At 42.0% G+C, this 20,902-nt stretch overlaps 1 protein-coding gene across 1 annotated transcript in view; it reads left to right on the top strand.

The window, feature by feature from the left end:
• Positions 1-8,196: 8,196 nt before the first annotated feature.
• The window catches only part of LOC308091631 (extracellular calcium-sensing receptor-like), a gene marked incomplete at both ends in the record, with an annotated part of 44,664 nt that continues 31,958 nt past the window's right edge, over positions 8,197-20,902 (top strand). The window contains one exon of the mRNA XM_080437293.1: positions 8,197-8,271. Coding sequence (XP_080293419.1) covers positions 8,197-8,271 — 75 coding nt within the window. The remainder of the gene's footprint in view (positions 8,272-20,902) is intronic.

Below are 20,902 nucleotides of genomic sequence, written 5' to 3'. Positions count from 1 at the left end.
AGACCTGCTGGTGGCGCTATAACAGGCCAATGTGAAAGGGGTGGCATTTCTTCCTCAGTCTAGTGGGAATGTGCGTGTAAAATTTCACGGAAATCGCAAGCTGAGTGCATCATTTGAGGCATTTTGTTCAAAACAGAGCAATCCTGCAAACTTTGGAAGCCAGCCTTAGCCAATGAGGATGGAATATGGGAAATCGGACAGATCCGTGTTCATCACATGGCTATAGAGATACTGTATACCGATTTGCATGATGTTTGGATAAAATCTGTAGGAGTAATATAAAGAAATTGGTTTTGCACAAATCGGCCTCCTGGTGGCGCTATAACAGGCCCATGTGAAAAATTTGGGGAAGAGGTTCTGAATTGGCATCCAGGGAGTGTGTGTGCACAGTTTGGCAGCGACCGGGCCAACGGTGCCAGAGATTAGCTGGTGACAGACGGACGGACACACGGACGGACGGTCGGACAGGGGGTAAAACATACTCTCTCGCCATGCCTTTCGGCCTGGCGGAGACAATAACTTGTGTTTTGATGGATTCCAATGTAGTTATGTTTCATTAGTTCAATAATTATATAACCCACAGACACACTTAACCACGTTCACGGTTTCTGCCCGACAGCAACGATATTCAAGGTTGCAGTATAATTGTGTGTGTTAGTTTTCACATTGAAGGCTTCCGATTGGCCCAGACCATGGCTTTTGCCATTAATGAGATCAACAGAAAACCCAGCCGGCTCCCCAATGTGACTCTGGGATACAGTATCTATGATTCATGTATCACGGTTGGAGTTGCACTCCGTGCAGCGTTGTCATTGGTCAGTGGGAGAGAGGAACAGTTCCAATTGGATGAGAGCTGTGTTGGGTCTCCTCCAGTGCTCGGAATTTAGGTCCTTCGACCTCAAAAAGTTCTATTGCCATCTCTAGAATATTAGGTTTGTACAGAGTGCCCATGGTAAGTTTCCTACCTTAAATCCCATTTTACCAAGGCCTATTTAATATGTTTAATTACACTGCAGAATGTATTGATATTGCCCGTTTTATGAAAAAAAAAAGAACAATGTCCATGTCTTTTAGTATAGTGTGTTGTTGTTAAAAGTTGATGTTTTGTGACGTGACACTGGTGCTTAAAGGACGTCCTTTAAGGATACATAGGTGTATTCACTGTTTGTGGTAAAACAGCTCCACTTGCTTTCTGAAATGAGATTCCATTATGTTAAAGGCTGCCACTGCTTGTTTGAAGCTAAACACAACACAGCTTTATGTTATGTTTTTTTAAGTCTCAGCTCAGCTTACATGCTCTCCTTGCAGGGAAAAAAATAAAAAATTAAAATAAAATAAAATACAGATGTTTTGTGCCTTTTTCAGGTAAGTTACTTTGCTTCTTGCTCCTGTCTGAGTGACCTGACTCAGTTCCCATCCTTCTTTAGAACAATGCCAAGTTTTGTCTTCCAGGTGAAGTGTGTGTGTGTGTGTGTGTGTGTGTGTGTGTGTGTGTGTGTGTGTGTGTGTGTGTGTGTGTGTGTGTGTTAAAACATATTTCATGGTATCTGTCTTTAAAAAAAAAATGTTAAAATGTTCATTGTGATACAGATACTGTAGATAGGAACTTATAGTATACTACGTTAGTTCCATTGATCCAAACCGGAACGTAATCGATTGATTGATCATCCAAATAAAACATGCTCTGAAAATGGATGTGGCCCACCTTTCTGACCAATCAACACAGGCTGCCCTGTTAGGTGATCAGATGGGTGGGCCGCAAACAACATTTTCAAGTGGGCCTTGATCTAGAAAGGTTGTGAACTACTGCTGGAGCTGAAGGTCTCTGTTGACAGCATGAAAAGACAATGATTAGACCTTTTGATTGATTGATTGATTGATTGATTTGATTTGATGACATAAAACAGAGCACCCAAGCACTTTCTGACTTAAGTAACCTAAGTACTTATCCCTCCATTCTCTATCCAGGTGCGAGCTATGCTCCAGACTATGAGGTGGTTTGAGTGGACTTGGGTAGGAGTGTTGTTTAGTGATGATGAAGCTGGACGTGATGCTGCCCTTTTACTCCAGTCTGACCTGGATCAGTCTGGTCTGGGTTGTGTGTCTTATTCAGAGGCTCTGCCCTTTGACAATGACCTGGCTAAACTCCAGAGGATTGTCACTGTGATGAAGACGTCCACAGCTCGTGTGGTCATTGTATTTGCATATGGGACCTATATTTATAATGTCATGGAGGAGGTTTGTGTTATTATGATACCTAATATAATTTAGGGATTCGTAATTTGAAGGAATCTAAAATGAGAATATATTGAAGCAAAGACATCCCTTCATATATTAAAATGAGTGAACATAAGTTGCAATTAAACTTTATTTTTATGTATGTATGTATGTATGTATGTATGTATGTATGTATGTATGTATGTATGTATGTATGTATGTATGTATGTATGTATGCATGCATGCATTTATTTATTCATTGTCTTTTGGCCTGGCGAGAGAGTAGGTTTTGCACCCTGTCCGTCCGTTCGTCCGTCTGTGAGCAGCTAATCTCCCTCACTGTTGGCTTGATCGCTTGATTGGCTAAGAATGGCTTCCAAAGTTTGCAGGAGTGCTCCGTTTTGAACATAATACCTCAAATCATGAACACAGCGTGCAATTTCCGTGATTTTTTTAACGCACATTCTCTGTGCCGAGGAGGAAATGCCATTTGAATATGTTCAAATCACTGTAAAAGGCAGATTCTTGTTTTTACCTATAACTGCACCGATCTGTGTACAACTTTGTATGTGCACTCCTTTGTATGTGCACAAACCTTTGCCCTGCATTTTTCACATCTGCCTTTTATATATCTGTTTGATTTTTCATATTCCATCCTGATTGGCTAAGATTGACATCTAAAGTTTGCAGGAGTGGCCCGTTTTGAACAAAATGCCGCAAATCATGAACGCAGCGTCCGATTGCGGTGAAACTTTGCACGCACATTCTCACTACGTTGTAGCCTGGTTCCAGCCGAATCTGCCTTTGCAAAATCGCATCGCACTTTAGCCCTCGGCAGATTAGGTCTGGCCCCCCTCCATAGAGATTCCACTTCTCTCCCTCCGCAGTGGTGTGGAGCCAACCAGGGCCCAGTATCCAAATGTGGGCGGGCCTATCACCTTATTTGGAGCAATGACGTACAAGGAAGCACTGCTCTGATTAGTTCGTGAACAAGGAAGCACTGCTCTGATTGGTTTAGGTCTAACCAATAGAGTCCGTTTGGATCTTTTTGTAACCGCCCCTTGGAAAAAAATCTATCGTTGATAAGGACCAGACTAATATCCACGCAGTGTGTCGTGTGATATTGTCTGGCCACGCGAGGCTAACTACGTTGAGGAACCAATGCCACCATTTCAACATTGCCCTACTATAGCGCCACCAGGAGGCCGAATTTTGCAAAACAATATTACTCCTACAAACGTTGTCCTAAACATCACGCAAATCAGTACATATTATCTCTTTAGTCAAGTGATTAAAGGCCCGTTCAAAGTCCCTAGATGGGTCTGAAACGTGCGTGACACATGCATAGTCGCTCACGTTATTTAGGGGTTATTTTATTTATTTTAAAGTGTACAGGCGTAATACACCTATTCATCCACCAGATGGCAGTCGCGAGAGTATGTACCATACCCATAATGCATCGCTACATTTTGAGACGGAAGTAGGAAGTAGTCAAGTAGCAACATTCAGCGTTGATGTTTGTTTACTTCAGTAGTCATGGATTGTGTTGCAAACATGTCGGACGCTGCTTTGGTTGCTGAAGAGGAACTGTTGTTGCTCATGCTTTTGAGAAGAAGGATAAGAAGAAGGAGACAAGAGAGGGAGAGGAGGCGCAGACAATGGTACGTCAGGCCATTAAATACAGAGCGACGCGTAGATGGGGAGTTTAATAGAATCATCCTGCGAATGAGACGAATAGACCCCGAACGGCACCATCAGTACTTTAGGATGTCCGTCGCTAAATTCGACGACCTGCTTCGTCGGGTGAAGCCGTACATCCAACATGGAAACAACCACAGCAACCCTGTGAGTCCAGCCGAGCGCCTTGCTGTCACACTGAAGATTATTGCCCACGGCTACAACCATCAGTCTGTGGCAGGAACCTTCTTGCTTGGCATTTCAACGGTGGCTGCGATTGTCAGTGAGGTATGCCAAGCAATATGGCTGGCACTGAAGGATGAGTTTGTTGCTTTTCCTACGGGAGCGGAGTGGTTGAGGCTGAAGGCAGAATTCTGGGAAGACTGGAATTTTCCCAACTGTGTCGGGGCTATCGATGGCAAACATGTCCAAATCCAAGCACCAGTCAACAGTGGAAGTGCCTACTTCAATTACAAAGGTAATGTAACTTGAGTTAAAATGTATGAGCTTGTAGATCTGCTATTTTTGAATAGCCAAAGGCAGTGGCGTTTGGTGGATGCTAACGTTGACCTGGCCAGAACCGGGCCAGAACCGGTTTGACGGTTTTTAATGTCCACATTAACAATTCGGCCGAATGCAAATGAGCCCCATTTGAAAACAAAGACAACTTTCTGTGGTCGGCTACAACAGAATAGGGTGAGGGGCTGCTAATGTTGATTTTTAGTTTTTTAACCTTTTATACTTTGGCTTTTCAAAAATAGCAGATATACAAGGTCATAGCTTATATCTGTGATGATATTAAATGTTTGGTGCTATTTTATATGTTGATGAATTGAATTTTTTACATTTCTGTCTAATAAAATATTCAATCAATCAATCTAGGTTACTTCAGCTTCATCCTGATGGCCGCCTGTGATGCCAGGTACAAGTTCACCTACATCGACATCGGTGCGTATGGACGAGACAGTGACGCTGGTGTCTTCTCAAGGAGCGTCTTCGGATCACAGCTAATCGATGGACAGCTCCCTCTTCTACGTCCATCGTTGCTGCCAGGAAGTGAGGTCATCGCGCCGCATGTTTTCGTCGCTGACGAGGCCTTTCCCACAAAAGTGAACCTGATGAGACCTTATGGAGGTGAGACTGCATTGCATCTATTGCCAGTGGTTTAAAGTAACTAAATACATTTACCCTAGTACACAGTTTTGAGGTACTTTTACTTTACTGAAGTATTTCCAATTGTCTATACATATACTTCTACTCCACTACATCTCAGAGGCAAATATTGTACTATTTAAAACATACATTAACCACTTTAGCCCTATTTTATACCTAGGCTATTTGTAATGACAATATATCAGCTCCTATATATATAGTCTTATGTTATGATTTCTTTCTTTTACAGGGAGGAATCTGACAGGTGATGAGCGCATCTACAACTACAGGCTTTCGAGAGCACGGCGGGTGATCGAGAATGCCTTCGGTATTCTTAGGGCAAGGTGGATGATCTTCGGGGGTCCCATGGAGTGTAGCATTGAAAAAGCTGAAGACATAACCAAGGCTTGTGTGGCGCTACACAATTACCTGACAGTCACTGACAGTGACACAGCTGTAGGGCCACGCTATGTGGACAACGCACTGGTGGACAGTGCCAGTGCTGATGGAGAATGGAGAGATATTGTTAGGGTTGATAACAACCTCCTTGGTCTAGCACGCAACACTGCAGCTCGAGCAACGAAAGATGGGTTGGCCGTTCGGAACGCTTTTAAAGATTACTTCCAGACGCCAGCAGGTAGAGTTGCATGGCAGGATAATGTCCTCCAGCAAGGCAGACTTAACCGCCGCTAACTGGAAAGTGGTCTATACTGGAGTGTGACTAAATAACCACAATACAACTCTTTTTTACCCCCCGGTCAATAAGTGGTCTTCTGCTGCTATCTATTTAAATAAAGTGGTCATGATTGTACACACGAAAGCCTCTGTCCGTCTTGTCCAACTTGTGTCGGGAGTAAATGCATAGTTTGTTCAGGGTCTCTCCCCTTAACCCTCGTAGGGTCTTCGTGTTTTAGTCACACCCAGGGCCTTCGGGTCAAAGTCACTTTGACCCGAAGGCCCTGGGTGAAAATGTCATGAACATTTTCATTTTCATATCACATGTTTAGTACAGTAAATAAAGGCAAATAGAAGAAGTTTCATAGAGAACTTTTTTTTTTTACATACTTTTAATTCATGTTGAAAATGTTAAACCGGGTTAAAAGGACCCAAGGACCCTACGAGGGTTAAGAGAGTGGCATAGTCACTTTGATTTATCCAAAAGTATTATCAGTGTCCATCTGGTCACATTTGGCGTGTTCCCAGTTGTTACAATACTTCTATACTTTACTTGGAGCCTATTCATCACAACTTTCACTTCAATACATTTAAAACCAGAACATGTTTCTTTTACTCCACTTTGACACCTCATTACTCAAATCAGAATATAATCGCAAGTCTCATCATCATGGATTATTATCCAGACTGTTCATATAGTCAGGGGATATTAGCAGAAAGATTTCCAATCTTGGAATAAATTCCTTACCAAAAAAAACCTTCACCCATGTGTTTGGGGTCAAACTAGGGTGTTTTTATGATTCTGAATCCATTGCAAGCATTTGTTTTGCACCAAAACCACTCCTTGGGCTAAAAACAGCCATAGCCATCCTTGTCCAGGTATACTTTTTGTGTAAAGCCCATTGAGATTGGGCTGTTTTTAGCCCAAGGAATGGTTTTGGTGCAAAACAAATGCTTGCAATGGATTCAGAATCATAAAAACACCCTAGTTTGACCCCTCACATGCTACTTAAAACAGAATTAAAATTTGATTTTTTTTGCCCTGCATGGAAATGCAGGGAAATGGTGGGTACCCCAACTTTCAGCAGCTGTCAAAAATTCTCCTAGGGGGACTGAATTTCAGTCTTTGTGCGATGTGTTACTAGACACCTTTACAAACACATTGGTGAAGATTTTTTTTGGTAAGGAATTTATTCCAAGATTGGAAATCTTTCTGCTAATATCCCCTGACTAATATTCACAACAGGTGCTCTCATCAAGACAAGATACCTGCTGTCCATTGTTCTATGCTGATGTATAAAATAGGTTTCAGGGGTTAAACTGATTTTGATGCTAAGCTGTTTTGCTGTGATGTCCATCTGCTGTGTATTTTCCACGTATTGTAGATCTCAACATGAGTGGAAATAAACCCTCTTTGTAGTGAAACAGACCTGAGTTGCAAGTGTACTTTTTTTTAATACAGAAGAGACTCCCAAGTGTCCCAGCAGCAAAGTGATAAAACACATAAGAGCACAAATAAAAAATATTTAAAACTAGATTAAATGCAAACAAATGTTTAGAAAACACAAGACAAAATACAAAATTAAGAGCACATGAAAACTATTAAAAACTATTAAATGCAAACAAATTAAAACAAGCATGCAAAAAAATCGTATAGCACAGTAAAGAGGCATCGCTGGTTGGCCAACCCAATCCACGTGGTAGTGGGCACAATAGAACTTCATTCTTTTTTACAGGGGTGCACAAAATGTCAGTGTCTGCCAAATGTCAGTGTACAACGGCTACTCTGACAATACTAGATTGTAGTATCTAGCGTTATTAGTACTGTGGTACTCTTCCGCACTGGGCAGTGGGTACTCTAACAATGGGTACGGTGAGTACTCTCACAACAGGTACAACGGGTATTGTGTAACCATAACGTAATGCATTCCCAATTTGCATCGTTTCCGACTAGTACTGCGGTGGTTCTTGCTGCCAATAAGAAGCCATCAGTCGGTGGATCGACCGCGCAAATTTTTCTGCCTCTTCTGGCCCAACACTACAGAAGAACTCACGAGACAAACCATAAGGCCTCGTTGCATGTGCTGGCATTCCTCTCTCTCCTGTCTGTCTGCGCTCTGTCTCTCTCTCTTCTCTCTCTCCTCGGCTATGTTCACAAGTCTTTCAAAAAGGGCAGAATCTTCCTCTTCCTCTAGGCATGGCCTCTTCTTCTTCCTCTTCTGCTTGGGAGTGCTTTGGGAACTGGAAGCTGAGGTTTGTATGCCAGACGGACAGGGGAGAGGCTCTCCTTGGCTTGGGGTGGCCCTGGGCTGAGCCAGGGTTTCTAGCCTGGAATATGTTAGGCTGCGGGAGGCTGCTAGTGCTGGAGTTCCAGGTCGAGAAGCCCTGTGCTGGCCAGAAGGATATGGTTGTGCAGGGGTTTGTTGGCTGGAGCGTGTTGGGCTGCTGGAGGCAGTTGGAGTTCCAGGTTGCGAAATGAGAGACTGGCTGAGGCTCTCAGATGCTCCCAAGCTGCTACTGTCCTCCTCATCAGAGTATGCCTATAAAGAAGTCAGATAGTGGAGAATGTTAATTTCAACTGTATCTCACTGTGTTTACTTTTCAATTGTGTTTTGGATTGATAAATTGTACCACAAAAACTAATGAATGTTTTTTTTGGGGCTTGTTTCTAAAGTGTAGTTGCTTATTTGGTGCTTTTCAAATATTTTCATGTCATGGACCCCCAAATGAATATGTATTTGTCCCTAATCCCCCATCTTTAAATGTTTGGTGTCAGATGAGTCAGATTTGTGTTAGAATTTTTCTAAATATTCCACATTTCATTTCAAGATTATTTTTAAATAGCAGATCTACAAGCTCATAACACGTCGCAGTGTGAGCTTGTAGATCTGCTATTTTCAATTAGGTTTAGACAAAAACAATGCTTGGCACCCTACATGTATGTCTATTAAAGTATTCAGTCAATCAATAGGCTCGATTACTTTTTGTTGTTGTTGTAAAGACTTAAAGAAAGACGACGTCTGCCAAGTAGAAAAGATGACCGGAATGTTTGTTTTGCTGCTTACCGTGTCGCCGCTGACCGGGAAGTTTGTAGATGTATCTCGGTGCGAAATGTAGGTCTTTAGCCATGCCAGATCCGTGAGGATTTGCGGGACATCGGCGAGGGAAGCGCCAGCACCACTTCGCTTCGACAAGTTGTATTTCTTTAACTTTCTCGTGAAACGGTCTCGGACGTTTCTCCATTTTTTTTCTACGGTTATTGCGTCTGAATTTAATACCTCGGCAATCTGCCCCCAGCTGCCCTGGACTGTGTTTTTGTTCTTGTGTTCTGGGCTTGAACAGTCATAGAGCCATGGGTAGTCCCGCACTAGTAAGCAAAGTTGCTCCTCGAATGATGATTTTGCTGTCATCTTGGCGTTCTGAACATGACACAGACACTGTTGCTTTAATACACTTTGAGACGTCACTTCCTGTAGGTGGAAGTGATGTCATGCACCAACGTGGGTCTTTTTTTTGGAGAAAGAGGGGTAGAGGAAAACTTTTTCCCTTATACTGCCAACGGGCGCCAGTGGTACTACAGTGGTACTACAGTTAACGTGCACGTCAGCCTGACGGTGAATGTCGACTGCACGGACGGAAATCCTGGAGCCGTAAGTGACGGAGGGGGAGACAAAAACGGCAACGCAAGGAGCGCTGGCGCTCGTTACGTATTCTTACGTCCGACTATGAATGATACTTAAGACGGATCCGTCCGATCCGTCCTGATTTTTCACATTCCAGCCTGATTGGCGAATTCCAAACATTGCTGGCCCACACTAACCTACCTGACCTGGTGGAGACCTGTGCTCCGAGGAGCACTTTTTCTTGTTCATTTATGTATTTATTTATCCCAAAACATTCAACAGGTGGTAAAGCAGAATGTTACAGGTCTGCAATGGATGTTTCCTGCCACTTCATCTTGGTGGGGAGACCCTTATCTCCAGTCTCCTCACTACTTTTCCGTACCTGAGAGGGTTTTGCCTTTCGTCGTGGAGAGATACCAGATCTCAAGGACTTCTTGTTGAAAATACATCCTGACAATGACCCACATAACATAGTCAGTATTTTGTTTAATTTACATACTTTAGGCAGTTTTTTTCCCCAAAGTGCTATTTTATTTATGCTTATGAAATGACCATGAAAGAATCTTTTTCATTTTAAGATTTTTTTTTTGTCTATTCAAAAATAGTAGATATACAAGCTCATAGCGATATGAACTTGTAGATCTGCTATTTTTTTAATATTTAGAACATTTGTGCAAATCTTTGAATTTATATTTTTAAAGCAAACATTTTGTACTCAAATCTTTGCTTCTGGGGGGTCCCTGGAACAAACTATTTTAAGATAGGGGTCCACGGCCAAATACATTTCATCTTGGGGGGTCTTTGACATGAAAAATACATTATAGCAACATACTTTTTTCTTTTTTTTTTAAACTGTTAGGATTTAGAAGACATTTGTGAGCGGGTACAGTGCTTTAGGCAGCAAGGGGGCATTTTTCATTTTTCATTTTATTACAGATTGTTGAAGTACAGAATATAAGCTTTCATATGATGTATCATTCATTGAAATTGGAACACATTTGAAGAAGATGTGATCATTTGAATCTTGTCATCTTTAATAGTCTAAACTGAGATAATCCCTTGTAAAGAATTTCCACTTTCTAGCACCTCTCAGCTCCAGGTAATGGGCGTGAACAATGGGTAATTTATTCAACCTAGCCACTCCTCTAACCACTCCCCCATTTTCGGATTTTTACTGTGGAAAGCAACTAAGTACATTTACTCAAGTACTGTACTTAAGTACATTTTTTTAGGTATTTTATACATAGGCTATTTGAAAATAGCCGCTCTACAAGCTCACAATGCGCATTGCAACGTGTTGTGAGCTTGTAGATCAGCTATTTTCAAACATTTGAGTACTTTTACTTTAGGTACTTTAAGTATATTTTGATGCCAATACTTTTGTACTTTTACTTTGCTTGAACGTAACATTTTGAGCACAGGCCTTTTACTTTCTATATTGTGGTGTTGCTACCACCAAGTGCTTCTTCCACCACTAAATTTGACCCACTGGTAGTCGACTATAGTCGAGGTTTACCTACTAATGATAAAGACACGCACAAGCTAGGTCCTGGATTAACTCCAACCTGGTGTTTGCACTCTCCATTTACAACCCGTACATCTACAGAAACGTTCAGATTTCAAATATAAAGTCCTTACCTCATGACAACGGATGTTACCATTCACTTCGGGTGGGTCTAAGTACCCGTATCTTCCATATTGTTCAATAAAAAGCATTTTAATCCGATCGGCGGCCATTTTCTCATAGAGTTATAACGTATCAGGAGTGCAATACCCCCCCCAACCGATACGGCCGCGTAGTTGAAAAAAAAACGGAGATGGCCATCAATCGGATCAAAATGCTTTTTATTTAACAATACAGAAGATAAGGGTACTTATGAGGGCCCGTACATAATTATAACACCCGTGGTCATGAGATAAGAACTTTATATTTGAAATCTGAACGTTTATGTACGAGTTGTAAATGGAGAAATGCAAACACCAGGTGTACGTTCTGCCATGACGCTTGGCGACGAGCTAACAATGCTAAAGCTCCTAGCCTCGTTACTCCACTGTTGTTTTGGCCACATCTTCAGTGAAATACTTCCATACGAACGTCGAGCGGCCTGTTGTTTAGCTGGGGCTGACCTCACCTAGCTGCTGTGTTCGCTACAATCTTATATTGTTTATACAACTAGATTCTGTCCCGAAAAAGACTAACGCAATTGGCCGCTTCCTAGCCCTGGTCCAGAGCGTTAGTGAGATTATTTTTATTTACTCCACTGCGCCCTCTACAGATCTGGACAATTTGAACTTACCATTAACCAAATCTGTAGAGGGCACTGTGGAGTAAATAAAAATAATTTCCGTCTTGCGGACATTTTCTGCCCAAAAAGTGTATTTTACAGAGTAGCTGGGGTGCTGAGAGGCTTCCCACCTCCGAGAATAGACTTTCAACAACACAAAACAGCCTTTGTTTCAGTGAGTAGCGAAATGGTTTTGTTTATTTTCACTACTCTTGAGTCTTCCAGGGCGTTAGAGGGAACTCACTAACGCTCTGGACCAGGGTCCACCGTGGTGAAGTTAGTTTCAGCCTCAGGTTGAATATTCACCCGGTGGATATTACTCCAGTAAAGTAAAATACCTCAAAATTGTACTTAAGTACAGTACTTGAGTAAATGTACTTAGTAACTTTACACCACCACAGAGAGGAGCGAAACTGATGGGCGGGGATTAGGCTTGTAACCGGAGTACAATGCCTAGCTATGACCAATCGAAACCTCTCGGGTTAGCAACTCTCTACCAAACTCTCCGCCCACAGGACCCACAAGAAACAAGCACACAGACTAGCAGAATAGGAGCCTACTTTACTATACAAATTTAACCATTTAATGACGTTAAAACGGATATCTGTTGGGATTGAAAGCTTGCTCGACATTCGAACTGTGTTATTATGGAAAAAAACGTTATAAAAAGTTATTTTGCTTAGTTTCTACCGTTTCTCATCTCGCGAGTTGATGCCCGAAACACCAGGCCTGCTCACATTTGTAGAATCCCCAGAAGCAAATATTTGAGTTACAAATGTTCACTTAAAAAAAAAAATATATATATATATATTCAAAGATTTGCAAACATTTTAACGATCTTTCTAAGCTATGAGCTTGTATATCTGCTATTTTTGAATAGCCAAAGAAATCTAAAAATGACACAGACACGTCCCCGGATTGAATGGGTTGAGTCTTCATTGTTGTTCCTTCAGGTGAGGCAGTTTTGGGAGCACACATTTCAGTGTAAATTTGCACCCCTTCCGTCAGAGTGGGTGGATGCTGGTGGAAGGGTTTGTACTGGACAAGAGGACCTAGGAACAGCAGAAACGACTCTGTTGGATGTGTCTGAACTCAGGGCAGACTATAATGTGTACAAGGCCGTGTATGCTCTGGCCCATGCCCTCCATGACATGTTGCAATGTGTGCCAGGAAGAGGGCCGTTCACTGGCCACAGCTGTGCCAGTTTGCAGAAAATAGAGCCTTGGCAGGTGGGATATTAATTTAAAGTATACCTGTTTCTAATTGGATTAAAGTTTAGAACAAAAAAGTCTCTTGCTCTTCATGATTCTGCTCATCACCATTTCTAGCTTCTATATTACCTGGAAAAGGTCAACTTCACCACATCTGTTGGTGATCGTGTATCATTTGATCAGTATGGTGATGCTTTACCAATCTTCGATCTAATGAACTGGGCGTGGCTCCCTGATGGAAGCACAAAGGTTCACAACGTAGGTGTGGTCAAGCAGTCAGCCTCCTCGGTCAGTGTGCAGTGAGAGCTGTTCCCCTGGAACCCGTCTGGCCAGAAGGAAAGGAGAACCTGTCTGCTGCTTTGACTGCATTGCTTGTTCTGAGGGAGAGATCAGCAATCAGACAGGTTGGTTTACAGTCACTAGTCTCACACCCAAGCTAAATGCAGACTCTCTTTTTTTGGGTGTGTTTTTTACCCCTTATCCTTTCCAATTTAGTCGTTAGGCCAAATAATTCCTCTCCACACACATTTGTGTGTTGTCACTGCTATTGTATCCTACTGACTGAGGAGCCCCCACCGGGAGGAACGTAGAGCCTTCGTCCTGCTCCTGCTGCCCAACGTGCTGCCCAAGCCTGTAGGAGTACGTGCAGTGACACATTTCCCCCTCCCGCCCGGCTTCCTCGCCTAGTCTCCCCGCCCGGCTCCCCCCGAACATGGGCCAATTGTTTCGTATAAAGTCACAGAACAGAGGCAGATATGCACTGTCCAGCTCGGTTAACAACACAGACAGACTACTAGAGAGAGATGTGCATCTGCGGAACGTCACTGTTTATTTACTGACATCAAACTTGGAAAAGAGAGAGAACATGCGTTTAGCTGATCACTCGTCACATTGTTTTTTCCTCTCTCTTGGGATCCATAAGGATATTTCCACATGTCCTCACATCAAGTTGTAAACATTGACAACTACTTTGACATGAGGGGGAGGTGGGACCTTTGCTCTATTTGCGGAGTCCTCTGCAACTGATGTAGTGAGCGTGAGTCAGATCACCCGGCTCACAGGCCAAGCATTTTTTCTAACAGCGAATAATAAAGTGTTTAAATTGTGGCGATTTACGAACGTAACTTGGTCTAATTTCATCCACGGTCCATTTCCATTGAGGGAAGGGACATTATGGGGAAAATGTGAAAGTTGAATTGCAAGTTCAGATCGATTGGTCAAGGAGGAGATAAATGGATGAGGACAGACATACAGAGAGACAGACAGACAGACAGACATACAGAAGGAAGGACAGAGGTTTCCACATTCATAGTAGGATAGTAGGATGTAGCAATGTAGGTTATCTTTAGGACAACACTTTACTTATCTCTCTCTACAGACTCTACAGAGTGCACCAGCTGTCCAAAGCACTTCTGGTCCAGTCCCCAGCGTGACCACTGTGTCCCTAAGAGCGCGGAGTTCCTCTCCTACCATGAAGCCCTGGGTATCTCCTTGACAACCATCTCATTGCTAGGCACCCTTATCTGTGCCATTATCATGGGAATCTTCATCTATCATCGAGACACGCCCATGGTACGCGCCAACAACTCAGAACTCAGCTTCCAACTTTTGTTGTCACTGAAACTATGTTTCATGTGCTCACTTCTGTTCATTGGCCGTCCCAGGCTCTGGACTTGTCAACTGAGGCATGCAGTATTTGGAATCAGCTTTGTGCTGTGTGTCTCGTGTATCCTGGTAAAGACTATGGTGGTGTTGGCTGTGTTCAAGGCCTCCAAGCCTGGGGGTGCAGACATTATGAAGTTTTTCAGTGTTATGCAACAGAGAGGAACAGTTCTGGCTCTTACATCCATCCAGGCAATAATCTGCACAGCCTGGCTTGTGTCTGCCTCACCAACTCCTCATAAAAACACACAATACTACAGTGATAAGATAGTCTATGAGTGTGAAGTGGGATCAACAGTTGGTTTTGCAGTGTTACTAGGTTATATTGGTTTCCTGGCACTCCTCAGCTTCGTCCTAGCATTCATGGCAAGGAATCTTCCAGACAACTTCAATGAAGCCAAGTTAATCACTTTCAGCATGTTGATCTTCTGTGCCGTGTGGATAGCCTTCATCCCAGCATATATCAGCTCTCCAGGCAAATATGCAGATGTAGTGGAGGTATTTGCTATTTTAGCATCCAGTTATGGCCTATTGGTGGCGTTGTTTGGACCAAAGTGTTATATAATCCTTTTGAAACCTGAGAGAAACACAAAGAAGTCCATCATGGGTCGAGGTGCCACCAAGACATAAAAGCAGAAATCCAATAATAATACATGTTCTGTGTATTATTTTTTTTCTTCTATATGGATATATTTCATTGCTGATCATCTTGTTAATAATAGATTACATTTATCGAACTATTGGGGCATCAGAGTAATGGACAGCTTCCTGCAGCCATTCTACGGTTGATGTCATAAAACATTTTATCCACCTCCAAGCTGCTGATTCCATGCCATTTATTTATTTTCTGCTAGGAGCACAACTTACCAAATTAATGTCAAAAATGTTGAGTGGTGGCCTGGAAATGGGATTAGTATAAAATCTACTAGTTAAAGCTACTAGTACTAGTGGTACTAGATATACTAGTCTGCCTATTTGCTGTGCACACTTGCCTTGTGTGTGACACCTGCCTTGTATTGTACCTCTATTCATTAAAATGCCTATGCTCATACAGGATTTTGAAATATTTCTTAATGTTTCACACATTTTAATTGTGTTTGCAAAATAAAAAAAAAGACAACGTCATCCCTGTGTGCACTAGAGGAACAGGTTGTGTGTGAGCTCCAGCACATATTAATTTAAAGTATACCTGTTTCTAATTGGATTAAAGTTTAGAACAAAAAAGTCTCTTGCTCTTCATGATTCTGCTCATCACCATTTCTAGCTTCTATATTACCTGGAAAAGGTCAACTTCACCACATCTGTTGGTGATCGTGCACATTTTAATTGTGTTTGCAAAAGGAAAAAAAAGACAACGTCATCCCTGTGTGCACTAGAGGAACAGGTTGTGTGTGAGCTCCAGCACATGGAAAATTACCAGTGAGTCTCTAAACACTTCTGATCACACTGATCGTCTGGCAACAACAGACTATACCCAGGTGGATGCAAATTAAACATTAGCTGGGCAAGCAAAGGCAGGTGTGTGTTTACTACTGATGACATCTGGCCTAGGGGTGATGAAATAGTGACTCAACAGGTGCAATGTTGTACTAGGCCTGTAGCTAGGTCTACTACAGTGTCATAATATAGAGAGGGATGAGCAACCATACATCATGGACTACAGTATTGTAATGATCGGTGGGTTTCAGATGGGCAGGATTAGTATTGATCACTATTTATTTAAGAACACTCTTTGAATTGTGATGCTGCAAACCAAACACCAAACCTATTCACTTACATGAGGAAATGGAGAGGGGGCAACACCACAACTATCCCTCTCTACCATACTGATGTGACACATACTGTATACAGTGTTTACAATACATACCCCATGGACCTCATGACACATTAAGCCCATTGCATTGCAGTAACTAAATAATAAGCACATCCAGCGTTGGAGAGGGTCTCACAATACACAAGCGCTCAAACAGACTCCACACTTTGCACAAACATTGCTCTTTGCTCTGGCTTAGAGTTCTCAAATTCTGCCCGAACCCAAAATCTATGCTAATTAGTCAGGATGTGTTGTATTCAACTTAAAGTGAACTTTAGTCAGGTATCTAGTTTGTCGCGGTCCGACCTTCCTAACCCGACAATGGCCAAAACTCAATCGAAAATCGGCAAAAGTGGACGTTTTCAAGATGTGTTGGCCATTATCTCTGGAACGGAAGGTCCAATCTGCTCAGTTCAAAGCTTGTTGGATGTGTGACTTTACATCAATTCACGTTTTTTTTGGGGTTTTACAGACCTAAAAGTATGGTAATTGCTGTGTAACTTTTCCAGTTACACAGTGCATGATGCGAGTGTGTTCCAAACATACTATATAAAGGCATACGATCTGCCTTTTCAGAGAGATCGGTTAGAGTGCATATTCTATGAGTTGTAGTTCTATACCTTAAAGGTTCTATGACATTAATTTTCACTTTTTTATGTTTTTTTCTGGGTTTTATGACCTCAATTAGGGGGGAGCAGAAGTGATGATTGACAGGCAAAATCCCTCAACAGCGACACCCGCAGGCAAAGATTTATTTTTACATTGCAGTTGAAAAGGCTTTAGAAATGTGAGAGAAAAACACCTGCAATGGATAACTGGAGTGGAATTTCAGTTAAAACTATTTATACACGTTTGAAGGACCATGACAAAGACTTTTAATGTGTTGTAAAACTGAATGTCATGAAACCTTTAATTTATACTTCTGTAGTATGGTGGTGTCATTCGCCAAAAAGAACAGATCTACAAGCTAACAACGTGTCACAACTCTACGCGTTGTTAGCTTCAAGATATGTTATTTGTGCTCGTGCATGTTTTCACCGGTCCCGTCCCATTTTAATAATCTGATTCTGCTCTTTGCAGCGCAGTGTAGTGTACTGACCGCAGTACCAAGCAGAAAGCACTCACTGGACAGACAGACGGAGTTGTTAGACATCGGTCTAATGAACTGGTGTGCATACTGAAAAAACGACACGGTGCAAACTAAGCTTAATTGCAACGTTTGCAACAACAATGTTAGAATGTCACTCGACGTTAGTAAATTATATCCCTCTTTGCCAGGTTACATTATTGCCATTGTAGGTCTGTTTCGTTCTTTACATGTTTACAGCACAGTAGTTATTGTAGCTCTGAGTGCAAGACTATGCTAGGCTGTAAGTTAACCAGATGAGATCATTTGACTCACTACTCACTACTAACTGCTGCCACATAGCGTAAGTCGAAAGAGAGAACGCACTTCCAAAGTGTCTGCATTGTGTAAGTCACAAGCACATTTGCTTATCGTAAATATTAAGTTTTGCCAAATTAATGCGTTTAGTCCAGTTCCGTTGTTTTCCTTGTTTGTGAAGTGTCAAATGGCTTCAATATAAATTGGACTTCCTCCTACAACTGGGAGGCTTTCAGAATAAGAGTGTATTTTATTTTACACAATTGGAAACGTGTAATGTGACAACACAGGTTTTATATTGAAATATGCCTAGTGGAAGTTGGAAGTGGATCATCTCCAAGTGGATAAAACGGACGAGGGGTCTCCGACTGACTAAACAAAATGTTGATTTTCAGTTGCAGTGCCAGGGCCCCCTTGGTGTTATTTCTGGATAATGACTGATGAGCTCATTAACAGACCGCTGTCCAATCAAAGGTTAACAGACCGCTGTCCAATCAAAGGCTCAGAGCACCTGCTCATATCAACCTGCGTTGCTTGATTTTATAATGTATCCGACACGATGTGTTACTTTTGGGTCAATTTATTACTTTATTTATTAAGTAGCCGTGTAATAAGCGTCTATTCCGCTATGCGTTGGTGCCTAATCACCCTGTCGGGATTTATGTATCAATAATGACCGGCTACCCATCAATTATCCCTTGTATTTGGAGATTTCTGTATCTGTCTGTATTCCTTTTGTGGCCATATATGGAGTTCTCTGATGACATGAGTATGGCAGGGGTCGGCAACCTTTCGGCATGTTTTTATTTTCTTGATAGTCAGTGTGGCGTATGAACATTAATTTTAATCATGACACCACATGCAAATACAATATTTCGAACACATAATAACCTTTATTTTTTATCTTCTTAATTTGAAATATTGTCTTTCACATCAGGACATTGTATTGATCATTAGACTTAGAGCAATAACCCCATCTATATGGGAGATAGATGGCCGGGCCATCTATCTCCCTGGGGTAGTTCCTTTAATAATGTGTATGTGATTTCGGTAATATACATTTGTGTCTTTAAGATGGACATGATACAATAATATTGTAACACTAAAGTATGGAATATACTGTAGATTTGACCAAAATTGGCTAGCAATTGTTAAAAACTAAGCAAAACCAAAATAGAAAGTGTTTGTTGCAAGTGAATTGTTGCTAACACTGCTATGGAGTATTAACGTAAGTTGCTATTTATGCATAATTGTCAGATTTACACTCTGATTCCAGCTCTGACGTTTACGTTAATGATAGACAGCTATTTTAGTATTCAACTCATTTTAGGTGGCTGGATTTAGTTTAATATATTACTAACACGGTGATCAGCAATGAAATATATATATATATAAAGATATTACTATAAAATACACATCTTCTTTCGGCTACTTCCCATCGGGGTCGCCAGAGCGGATCATCTGTTTCCATCTGATTATGTTCTCTGCATCTTGCTCTGTCACTCCAGCCACCTTTATGTCCTCCCTCAGTGACTCCATAAACCTCCTCTTTGGCCTTCCTCTTCTTCTCTTGCTGGCAGCTCCATCTTCAGCATCCCAATCTAATTTCTCCTCTGCACATGCCCAAACCATCTCAAGCCTTGTTTGATCCCCAACCCGTCTAACCTCGGCTGATCCTCAAGTCTAATGTAGTAATTTTGTATCCTGTCAATCCTGGATCAGAATAGCAATAAAATACACATAAAGTGTATTATCATTGAATTTCTGCTTCTATGTCTTGGTGGCACCACGACCCATGATGGACTTCTTAGTGTTTTTCTCAGGTTTCAAAAGGATGATATAACACTTTGGTCCAAACAGTGCCACCAGAAGGCCAAAACTAGATGCTAAAATAGCAAATACCTCCACTACATCTGCATATTTCCCTGGAGAGCTGATATATGCAGGGATGAAAGCTATCCACACGGCACAGAAGATCAACATGCTGAAAGTGATTAACTTGGCTTCATTGAAGTTGTCTGGAAGATTCCTTGCCATGAATGCTAGGACGAAGCTGAGGAGTGCCAGTAAACCAATATAACCTAGTAACACTGCAAAACCAACAGTCGATCCCACATCACACTCATAGACTATCTTATCACTGTGGTATTGTGTGTTTTTATGAGGAGTTGGTGGGGCAGACACAAGCCAGGCTGTGCAAATTATTGCCTGGATGGATGTAAGAGCCAGAACTGTTCCTCTCTGCTGCATAGCACCAAAGAACTTCATAATGTCTGCACCCCCAGGCTTGGAGGCCTTGAACACAGCCAACACCACCATAGTCTTTACCAGGATACACGAGACACACAGTACAAAGCTGATCCCAAATACTGCATGCCTCAGTTGACAAGTCCAGAGCCTGGGACGGCCAATGAATAGAAGTGAGCATGAGAAACACAGTTTGAGTGACAACAAAAGTTGGAAGCTGAGTTCTGAGTTGTTGGCGCGTACCATGGGTGTGTCTCGATAATAGATGAAGATTCCCAGGACAATGGCACAGGTAAGTGTGCCTAACAATGAGATGGCTGTCAAGGAGATACCCAGGGCCTCATGGAAGGAGAGGAACTCCACGCTCTTAGGGACACAGTGGTCACGCTGGGGACTGGACCAGAAGTCCTCTGGACAACTGGTGCACTCTGTAGAGTCTAACAAAGGAGAGACAATTAAAGGGACACACAAGTACAGTATCATCCTATAGATAACATATATAGTAGCCTACATAGACTACACTCTTACATAATACATAATATACAGGTACATACATAATGTAAACCTACCAGTCTCATTGCTGATCTCTCCCTCAGAGCAAGCAATGCAGTCAAAGCAGCAGACAGGTTCTCCTTTCCTTCTGGCCACACGGGTTCCAGGAGAACATCTCTCACTGCACACTGACCGAAGCGGCTACAGAGGAAAGTAACAATTTCAGTCCAAACTAAATTGCATTCACATCATGAATTCAATGAGGTGTTTTAGAAAGCCAAAGTGACCTTTTTGGTTTCAAAGTTCCAGAATATTCTGTCTTCATCAAGGATGAGTTCTTCATCTCCTGAGGCTGACTTCTTGTACACGCCTACATGTTGAACCTTTACGCTTCCATCAGGGAGCCACAGCCAGTTCATGATATCACATATTGGTAAGGCATCACTGTTCTTGTCAAATGATAC

This window comes from Gymnoscopelus braueri (assembly GCF_963280865.1).
Source record: "Gymnoscopelus braueri genome assembly, chromosome: 9".
Lineage (NCBI taxonomy): Eukaryota > Metazoa > Chordata > Actinopteri > Myctophiformes > Myctophidae > Gymnoscopelus > Gymnoscopelus braueri.
The sequence above is the reverse complement of the archived record's forward strand: the minus strand, read 5'-3'. Positions and strand labels throughout refer to the sequence as shown.